Here is an 11,092-nt window from a genome sequence, read left to right as displayed (position 1 = left end):
CAGTAGCATGGAGAGTGGTTTGGAGGGGAGAGCAAATGTAATTCAAGCTAAGGAGAGTGAAACCTCAACTACAGTGGTGCCATTGGAATGGGGGGAAAGGGAGCCGGCATTGAGACACCTTCAGAAAGGGGTGTGGTCAACAGGACTAAATTACCACTTGGGATGAAAAAGGAGAACTGGAAAGGGTTTCTAGAAATTTTTTAACATAGGAGAAGAGTTTACTTGGCTTATAATTCCATATTACAGTACATCACTGAAGTGAAGTCAAGGCAAGAACCACATCCAGCCGGCCACATCCCATTTACAGTCAAGAGCAGAGAGAAAGGAATGTCTCTTTGCTGCCTATTTGTTCTCATCTAGTTTCCTGCTGTCTTATGTACTAACGACCCTTTGTCTAGCAAATGGTGATAACCACAATGGTCTTCCTACATAGATGCATGATCATGACCTGCCCCAAAGACATGCCTGTGGGGCATTCCTTCTTAAGACTCTGTCTTCCAAGTTCACTGCAGGTGTGTCAAATTTACAGGGAAACCAAAACAGCACAACAACCCTTAAGGTATTTGGCAATGGTCACATAGCAAGAAAGGAAAGGAAAAGGCTGTGGTTGATTGCCACCATTTGCTATCAGATGACCAGTTACTTACCAATGCCTAAGCTACTACTGAGTGAATTCCTAGAAAGTAAGTTTTTATTTTTCCACCTCCCTCCCATCCCAGGGATGTCAACAGAACCCAGCATAGCAAGTTACAACAAGACTAAGTACAGATCCTCATATGAAGGCTGGATGAAGCAACCCAGTAGGAGTAAAATGGTCCCAGGAAGAGGTGAAAGAGTCAGAGATACCTCTATTTGTAGGCTCAGTTTGCTTAACCAGTGTATTTTATTACAAATTATAAACCGAGCGTATGTCACTTATTACCCAACCAACCAACACAATAGGAACAGAAGACTAAAGAACAAAATAACAAAACCGTAAGGATATCAGTTCCTTCTCCTGGCGTAATCAGCAAGATTTCTTCTGCTGGAACCTGGAGTAACCAGAACCCAGACCCTCAGCAGGAGCCAGAGCTCCAAAGCCTTCCCTCAAGCGGTTCTCTCTAGGAGCATCTCAAAGTGGAGTGATGAACAGCCAAAACTATCCCAAGTCTCCAAAGGCCCTGCCTCCAGTTCTGGGCTCATTTATATATCTCCTCCCAGAGTCTGTTCATGGGATCTTTTCAGCTGGCAACAATCAAGCTCCCGCACGAGGTGGTTGGTCTTTTAGAGAGTTAACGTCACCTGTTCTCTCACAAGACTGTTCTGATCCCACACTTGGGATCCTAAAAAACAGGTTTATCTCTCCTTCACCTATTCCCACTGTTAAGAGTCCCATAAGAACACCAGGCTACACAACCATAACATATATGCAGAGGACCTTATGCAGACCCATGCAGGCTCCTCCTCTGTGGTTGCCACATCAGTCTCTGTGAGTCCCTATGAGCCCTAATTTTTGGGTCATGCTCTCATGGTGTCCTTACCCCCTCTGACTCCTACCGTCCTTCCTCCCTCTCTTCCTCAGTGTTTCCCAAGTTCTGCGTAATGTTTGGCATCTGCTCCCATTAGTTGTTGGATAAAGCCTCCCTGATGATTGGGCTAGGCACTAGTCTCTTATCTGCTCTTCTGGCTGATGTTAGCCCGCTCTTGAGCAGGGAATCTAGAATATAAGTGTTTTTTAAATTCACCTTGCATCCCGGTGGTAGTCTCATTCCTCCTCACCTCCCAGTCCCGCCTTTCCGTGCCTCCCCCTCCTTTATTCCTCAGAAAAGGGCAGTTCCACTTCCCAACCACCCCAGCTAATCAAGTTAGTTGCAGGGGCTGGAGAGACAGAAGTGCACTGGCTGCTCTTCCAGAGATCCTGAGTTCAGTTCCCAGCACCCACATGGTGGCTCACAACCATCCATAATGGGATCAGATGATCTCTTGCTGTGCATGGTGACACATGCCTTTAATACCAGCAGAGCCAGGTGGATCTCTGTGACTTCGAGGCCATCCTGGTCTACAAAGTGAGTCTAGGACAGCTACGGCTGTTACACAGAGAATCCTGTCTGGAACATCTTTACGAAAAAGTTGCATCAGTACTTAGCATGTCATCTTCTCTTGTGGCCTAGCAAGGCAGACCCGCCAGGGGGGAAGTGATCAAAAAGCAGGCAACAGAGTCCATATCAGGGACAGCTCCTGCCCCCCTTACTAGGGAACCCACATGAAGCCTGAGCTGTCAATCTGCCACATCTGTCTAGGGGATATAGGTCCAGTCCATGCAAGGTCCTTGGTTGGTGCTTCAGTCTCAGCAGGCTCCTCTGAGCCCTGGTGTGTTGGTTCTGTTGGTCTTCTTGTGGAGCTCCTGTCTCCTCCAGGACCTTTTCTCCTTCCCCTCCACTTTTCCACAAGACTCCCTACACATTGCCCAATGTGTGGCTGTGAGTCTCAGCATCTGCTTCATATCGCTGCTGGGTAGAGCCTCTCAAAGAATAACTGCTGGGCTCCTGTCTGCAAGCATAGCAGAGTATCATTGATAGTATCAGGGATTGGTTCTCTCCCATGGGATGGGTCTCAGGTTAGTCTAAGCATTGGTTGGACATTCAGTCAAGCTCTACTCTGTCTGCTCTATCCTTTTTTTATTTAAATAGATTCAAACTATTATCCCTTCACTTGTATATTCCCATTTCGACCTCCCTCCCTCTTTCACCCTATTCCCCTTCCCTTGGCCTGTGACAGAAGGGGACTTTATCCCTACACATCATTGTAGGCAGGGTCAGAGTTATTGTGGGTGGATTAGTGTTCCATACCCTCTTAGAGACTTGGCTAGTTAGACTATCCTCTTCAGTCTTTATGGCCCCTGCTACTAAGAGTCTGTTAGAGTCCCCCTCATATCTTCCTAGGAGCCTACCCTGACTTAGGTCTCCAGCTTGTCACAGAGATGCCCCTGCCACAGTTTGCTTTTTTTCTACAGGCCTCCTGTCCTCCTTCCCCCTCTCTCCCCAGGTCTGAACTCTTTCATATCTCTCTGCATCCACTCTCTTTAACCACCTCTGTCTATTCTATTTCCCCTTCTGAGTGAGATTTAAACATACTTCCTTGGATCTTCCTTAATACTTACCTTCTTTGGGTCTGTGCATTGAAGTATGTTTATCCTGTATGTACTATATGGCTAAAATCCACATATAAGTGGATTTTTGGGTGTGTGTCTTTTGGGTTACCTCAGGATGATGCCCAAGAGTGGAATAGCTGGGTCTCAATGTAGCACTCTTCCCAGTTTTCCCAGAAAATGCCAGATCGATTTCTAAAGTGGTTGTAGAAGTTTGCACTTCCATACCTGATCTCAAGCTGTACTACAGAGCAACAGTAATTAAAACAGCATGGTACTGGCAAAGCAATAGGCTGGTGGATCAATGGAATCGAATTGAAGACCCAGAGATGAATCCACACACATTTGCTCACTTGATTTTTGACAAAGAAGCCAAATCTATTCAATGGAAAAATGATAGCATCTTCAACAAATGGTGCTGGTCTAACTGGATGTCTACATGTAGAAAAATGCAATTAGACCCTTATTTGTCACCATGCACAAAACTCAAGTCCAAGTGGATTAAAGACCTCAACTTAGAGACATTAACTCAGTTAGAGGAAAAAGTGGGGAAGAGCCTGGGACACATAGGCACAGGAAACAACTTCCTGAACAGTACACCAACAGCCCAGGCCTTAATGTCAACAATTAATAAATGGGACCTCATGAGGCTGAGAAGCTTCTGTAAGGCAGGAGACACTGTCAACAGAACAAAGCGACAGCCTACAGACTGGGAAAAGATCTTCACCAACCCTTCATCTGACAAAGGTTTAATATCCAAAATATATAAAGAACTCAAGAAATTAAACACCACAAAACCAAACAACCCAATTGCGAAATGGGGCTTAGAACTAAACAGAGAATTCTCAACAGAGGAATATCAAATGGCTGAGAAACACTTAAAGAAATGCTCATCCTCGTTAGGCATCAGAGAAATGCAAATCAAAACGACACTGAGATTCCACCTTACACCCATCAGAATGGCTAAGATCAAAAACTCAAATGACACCACATGTTGGCCAGGATGTGGAGAGAGAGGAACACTCCTTCACTGCTGGTGGGAATGCAAACTAGTACAACCACTTTGGAAAGCTATCTGGCGTTTTCTCAGAAAAAATGGGAATAGGGCTTCCTCAAGACCCAGCTATCCCACTCCTTGGAATATACCCAGAAAATGCCCTAACACACAACAAGGACATATGCTCAACCATGTTCATAGCTGCTTTATACACAATAGCCAGAACATGGAAACAGCCTAAGTGTCCCTCAGTAGAAGAATGGACTAAGAAACTGTGGTACATTTACACTATGAAGTATTACTCAGCTATGAAAAACAAGGAATTCCCGAAATTTGTGGACAAATGGATTGACCTAGAAATTATCATAATGAGTGAGTTCACCCAGAAGCAAAAAGAGACAAATGGTATATACTCACTTATATCAAAACACTAGTCCAAGGGATACGTCCCATGAAAAACTTTACTTACCAAGAAAGTGGGTCAGAGGAGAGGACATCCTATTGAGACTTTAGGCGAGAGTAGCATGGAAGAATGGGGAAATAATAGGACCCACAGTGTCCTGGAAACCTACAAGAAGAACTTTATGACAGGCAGATCTGGGTGCTGGGGTCCTCCTCAAACTAAGGCACCAGCCAAGGAGAAATAGGCAGTAAACTTCGAACCCCTACCAAGACCTAGCCGACGAACACGATATTCTCCACTGTTGAGTGGAGAGTGAGATCTGATTCTCACGTGAACTCTGGTGCCCCTTTTCTGACCATGTCCCCTGGATGGGGAGGCCTGGTGGCACTCAGAGGAAGGATAGCAAGTTACCAAGAAGAGACTCGATAATCTTAGAGCATACATAGGGGGTGGAAGTCTCCCTCAATCACAGACATAGGTGAGGGGAGAAGGGGGGAAGTGAGAGGGAGGGAAGAATGGGAGGAAACAGGGAAAGGGCTAACAATCAAGATGTAATATGAATAAATTAATTAAAAAATGGTAAAAATAAATAAATAAATAATAAAAAATAAAAAATAAAAAAATATAAAAAATAAAAAAATAATAATAATAAAAAGAAGTTTGCACTTCCACCAGCAATGGAGGAATGTTCCTCTTTCTCTATATCCTTGTTAGCATGTGCTGTCACTTGAGTTTTTGCTCTTGGCCATTCTGATAGGTGTAAGATGGAATCTCAGAGTCGCTTTGATTTACATTTCCCTGATGATGAGGAACTTTGAGCTTTTCTTTTAAGTGTGTCTCAGGCATTGGACATTCCTCTCTTGAGAACTCTGTGTTTATCTCTGTACACCATTTTTAATTGGATTATTTGGTTTGGTGGTGTTTAATTTCTTGAGTTCTTTATATATTTTGGATACTAGCCCTTTGTTGGATGTAGGGTTGGTGAAGAACTTTTCCCAGTCTTTAGGCTGTTGTTTTGTTCTGTCCTTTGGCTTACAGAAGCTTTTCATTTTGTGAGGTCCCGTTTATTACTTGTTGATCTTAGAGCCTGGGCTGTTGGTGTTCTGTTCAGGAAGGTGCCTCCTGTGCCAATGAGTTCAAGGCTCTTTCCCCATTTTTTCTTCTGACAGATTTAGTATGTCTGGTTTTATGTTGAGGTCTTTAATCCACTGTACTTTAGTTTTGTGTAGTATAATAAATATGGCTCTATTTGCATTTTTCTACACATAGACATCCAATTAAACCAACACCATTTGTTGAAGATGCTGTTTTTCCCCATTGTATGGTTTTGGCTCCTTTGTCAAAAATCAAGCATCCGTAGGTGTGTGGGTTTATTTCTGGGTCTTAGGTGATGATACTACTCATTTTTATATTGCCCATTTAAAATTTAATTTTCATCTTTCATTAAAGTATAGTTACATAATATCTTTTCTCCATCTTCTTCCTCTAACTCGTCCCAACTCCCCTTATCCCAAAATCCTGGCCTCTTTTTTTTTTCTGGCCTCTTTTTATTACACCACTTCTGTAACACAGTAGAGACATACCTGGGTGTGATGGCACATGTCTTTGATCCCATGCTGACCTCTGAATTCAAGGCCAGCCTGGTATACAGAGTAAGTTCTAGGATAGTGAGGGCTACACAGAGAACCCCTGACTGTTGCATGATATTTGATCACACTGTCAACCCTGAAATTATGTTATGTATTGGAGAAACCTGTTTTTAGTTGTGGTGTGAGTCAGCCTTAGAACACACCTCTAATCCAAGAGCTTTCTGCTTGAATATTGTAAACAGGATTAAATAAAGTTAACCATAGGTCAAGAGGTGGAGCAAGCAACCAATTGACAGGAAGTGAACAAAGGATTATTAAGAAAAAACTCCTATGGAGAGGAAGAAGTGAGGACAGATAGAGGCACAGGAAGTAGAAGAGAAGGACATTCAGTTTGAAGGAGGTTGTTTGAGAATGCATAGGAGAGGGGCATTCCTTCTGGGACAACAGCTGAGTAGGAAGGTCAGCTGGGTGCTTTCTCTGCCTCTCTGAGCTAGCAGGCCTTCACCCCAGCATCTGGCTCCTAAGGCTTTATTGGTAAAATTAAACAATTGAGATTTTGTTAAAAATAACATGATCTGGAAAAAAAGTTTAGAACTAATAGAAAACAGGTATTGTCTGATTGCCAGGTCCTTAAGATCTAGAATGAGAGATTTAAACCACCAGTGCATTAAAAAGTGGTCCTTGGCAGGGGGGGGGGGGGACAAAAGACCATTTACAACGAGAAGACTGAACTCTGCTTGCACAGTAAGTACAGGAATTCTCCACAGAGAAGACTGAAAAGCTAGATCATGGTGGCAGGCATGGTGATTACACCTGTAGACCCAATGCTTGGGAGGCCAAGGCAAAGGACGGTTCTGAGTTAAGAGCAGCCACAAGACCTTTAGGAAAGAACAACAGTTGATGAATAGGCAAGAGTTTAGCAGTTAGCCACAGAGTCAATGTGTGAGAGAAGACGCAAGTCAGAGGGAATGCTTGAGGACATGAAACAACACGTTCAAACTATAGGTAGTTCCAGTTGAGTTGGGATGCAGAGAGCATAGCTGTAGGTATTCAGATTTCCAGCTTTGGGATCAATTGGTTATTTTAGATCAATCATTCTGTATGATTTTTGGATAGAGAGAAAGGGTCCCAGATGGTAGGTGATTGAGGCCTACACCATAACTGAGTTACTGGTAGCATGGGTAAAACTAGACTTTTGTCTTAGTGACTGGATAATGGCCGGTAAAGAGAGTGGGACCTGTGTTTCTGACTTAGGCGTTTCTAGACACTGAGAAGTGGCTCTTCATTTTCAGTCAGAGGCAGGTGAGTTTAACATATACTTGTATAAAGCTTAGGACTTGTGCAACCTAGACGGTAGACATCCCTTAGGAAACATGGATAGAATAAGATGGACGAGAGAACCTTGGTGAAAGCCAATATTTAGGTACTGTCAGAAACAGAAGACTTGAAGAAAAGAGTGGGATCTCAACAAAGAAAGCAGCTCTTAAGAGCCATACTCACACCTTGAATTCACCGCAAGCTGGAGCTAGAGTTAGAACATGCCTCAAAAGGAAAACAAGCTGGTTGGGTTTGACGTTCATGAGATAGTGATTGCCTAGAAGAGACAAGGCTCTGGGTTCAATCGTCAGCACCAAATAAGTAAAGTACAATGGCACATGGCCATCACCCTGGCTCTTGGAGGTAAAAGCAGGAGGATCAGAAGTTCTGAGAGAAAGTCAAATTGGAAAGTAGTTAAGTATGCTTACATAAGCCTAGGAGGAAAAGCTGTATAGGAAGGGTCACAAAAAGCAAGGAATTGTTGGTTGGAAAGACCTGTGTAAGTAGAAAGCGAGTGTTTAGCTCTCATAGAGAAAACACCCCATGTAGGGAGAGGTCTCTTCCCCAGTGAAATTGGTAGGGTCATCTTTGTGACAAAAGTGAAAATGGTATGGGAGTTTGAAGTATTAAAGTACTTAGGGAGATACTGAGAAACCAGAAACAAAATGTCCTTGAGGACTGGAGAGGTGGCTCAGCAGTGAAGAGTATGTACCCCTCTTGAAGAAGACCCACATTTAATTCCAGGCACCCATCTGAAGTTTGAGCACATACACTCAGGTAGGTACACACCCACACTCAGAAACTTACATACAATTAAATAACACATTAAAGAAAAATGGCTTCTTTATCTTTTGTGTTTATTTTTTAAGAGAAAAATACTCCCTTTTGTTAAAAATAGACTCTTTTCTCAATATATCCTGATTACGTTTTTCTCTCCCTCTTCTCCTAGTTCCTCCCCACTTCTCCCACCTAGATCCACTCTCTTTGTGTCTCTCATTAGAAAATAACAGGCTTCCTACCGGGTGTGAGTTCAAGGCCAGCCTGATCTACATAGCGACTTCAGGACAGCCAAGATAACACAGAGACACTCTGTCTTGAAAACCTAAAAAAAAAAAAATAAGAAAGAAAGAAACAGAAAACAACAAGCTTCCAAGAGATAACAAAATGTAACTAAATAAGATGTAATATAAAAAATATCACATCAAAGTTGGACAAGGCAAAGGAACAGAAGGAAAAGTGTCCCAAGAGAAGGCGTAAGAATAGAGACCCAGGGGCTGGAGAGATGGCTCAGAGGTTAGGAACACTGGTTGTTCTTCCAAAGGTCCTGAATTCAATTCCCAGCAACCACATGGTTGCAAGCAACCATCTATAATGAGATATGGTGCCCTCTTCTGGCCTACAGACAGAATATTGTATAAATAATACATAAATAAAATGTTAAAAAATAAAAAGGATAGAGACGCACTCATTCACACACTCAGGAGTAACATAAAAATACAAAGCTGAAAGTGATAATATACAGAGAGAGGGCCAGGTGCTGACCCGTGTAGACTCTATGCTTGCTGCTTCAGTCTCTGTTCATATGAACTTAGCTCAGTTGATTCAGAGGGCCTTGTTCTCCTGGTGTCCTCCATCCTCTCTGGCTCTTACATTCTTTCCACCTCTGGCTTGGGGTTCCCTGAGCTTGGAGGGGGTGGGGGGATTTTATGGAGACATCTCATTTAGAGTTGTGTCTTCCAAGATCTCGGACTCTCCCCCATTCCCCCATGTGCTCGCACACGGTGCACGTGTGTGTGTGTGTGTGTGTGTGTGTGTGTGTGTGTGTGTGTGTGTGAGATATCTGGCTGTGGATCTCAATTCTCATCTTCTGTTGGATTATGGTTCCCTGAAGGAGTGTAATAATAAAAATTTTAATACATAAAGTGTCCATTTGTAGCAAAGGGGATTAATGATAACATGTCCACTCAGTGAAAAACTACACAGTTGTTAATAAGGAAAATATATGACCTACTATTATGGAAAGATATCCTTGAAGTCATAAAATAGACAGGGTTTGATTTCATTTGAGCAAAGGAAGATTAAGTTTATGCTCATATAGTTAGTATGTAAATTGTGGAGCAGTAGAGGAATATGCCCTTTAAACTGATGACACTTCAGATTGAGGTGGAATGGGCAGGATTCACTCTTGACTCTAAGTCTTTCTGTTTAACTTTGTTTGTGTGTGTGTGTGTGTGTGTGTGTGTGTAAGTTAGTGTGGAGGCCAGAGGTGGATGTCAGATGTCTTTACCTAATCATGCTCCACCATATGTTTTTTAAGACAAGGTGCCTCAGTGACCTGGAGGCTCACTGATTTGGCTAGACTAGCTGACCAGAAACTTCAGAGATCTTCCAGATTATGCACCCAAGGCTGGCCTTGAACTCACAGTGATCCACCTACCTCAGCCTCCTGAGTGGTGGGATTAAAGGCATGAGCCACCAGTGCCTGGCTGCTGTTTGGTTTTTGTTTTTTTGAGTTGGCTCTTAAAAGAGCCTTTTAGGTTATGTGCCCATGTAGAAAATTGGGCTTAAGCTGTCTCCCCGCAGATGCGGCGGGCCAGCTGCATGTCCTTGGGCATGATGAGGGTCACGCGCTTGGTGTGGTGCCAGCACAGGTTGGTGTCCTCAAACAGACCCATGACCGCCGAGCTCTGGTAGTGTAGGTTGGTCTTGAAGTCCTGCGCGATCTTATGCACCAGGCGCTGGAATGGCAGCTTGCAGATCAGCAGCTCGGTGGGCTTCTGGTAGCGCCAGATCTCACACAGCGCCATGGTGCCAGGCTGGTAGCGGTGGGGCTTCTTCACGCTGCTGGTGGCCAGCGTGCTCTTGCGGGCAGCCTTGGTGGCCTGCTGCTTGCATGGGGCCTTGCCACCAGTGGACTTGCGGGCGGTTGGCTTGGTGCGAGCCATAGTGAACTAGTGCAAGGGAGGAAGCGGGACTCTGTTTTTTAAAGACAAATTTTACTGGGTAACTTAGGCTGCTTCAAACTTGCTTTGTAGTCCAGGCTAGTCTGTTTTGGTTTTGTGTGGCCCTTTTCTGGCCTGAGGTCCAGAGGCACTTCCTTGAAAAGCCAGTTTCCTGAGCTCAGAAAAAGGAAAAAGAGTCTGTCTCCCTCCTGCTGGCTTCAGATTACAAAGACCATTCTGTGAAAAGGTGTCATCAACCTGGCTCCATTCAGAAAAAACGCTTCCAAGCTGCCCTGAATTATCAAAAGGATCCATTAAGGAAGCAGGCCCTGGGATATATCCTGGGCATGCCTCCTGCAATGTACATCCCAGGGCTTTAAAATCCTGGGGTCCCCAAGTGTGGGGCACTCTCTAGTCTTTTTCTTTTGTTCTTGGCTCCTTGTCCATGTCCCCTTTTGATCCCTTTTATCTTTAGTTTAGGTTGGATTCTTGTTTTTAGATGGAACACATGGAACTTAGTATGTGAATTAAAAGCTAGTTCTTTGTTTCTCCTCTGTCTTATTTTTGGCCAAGCACACTGGGCTACCTAGTACTCTTTTAAGTCCGGGGCACCCTTCCCGACTGGAAGAGACAAAGACCCCACTCTGACTGACACAGAGACTCCTGCAGAGGAGGGTGGGAACCTGGCTCCTCTCTGCCCTCTGCCTGAGAACGCAC

The 11,092-nt window shown here is 43.9% G+C and overlaps 1 protein-coding gene across 1 annotated transcript; it reads right to left on the bottom strand.

The window, feature by feature from the left end:
• Nucleotides 1-9,997: 9,997 nt before the first annotated feature.
• On the bottom strand, nucleotides 9,998-10,378 carry LOC311601434 (histone H3.2-like; the record flags this gene model as incomplete). The annotated part of the gene is made up of 1 exon (XM_084788893.1): nucleotides 9,998-10,378. The coding sequence occupies one exon, from the start codon at nucleotides 10,376-10,378 to the stop codon at nucleotides 9,998-10,000; it is 381 nt and encodes a 126-aa protein (XP_084645019.1).
• Nucleotides 10,379-11,092: the final 714 nt, after the last annotated feature.

The sequence above is a fragment of the Acomys minous genome (genome assembly GCF_964271855.1).
Source record: "Acomys minous genome assembly, chromosome: 7".
NCBI lineage: Eukaryota > Metazoa > Chordata > Mammalia > Rodentia > Muridae > Acomys > Acomys minous.
Note: the sequence above shows the minus strand (reverse complement) of the source record. Positions and strands in the feature narration are given on the sequence as shown.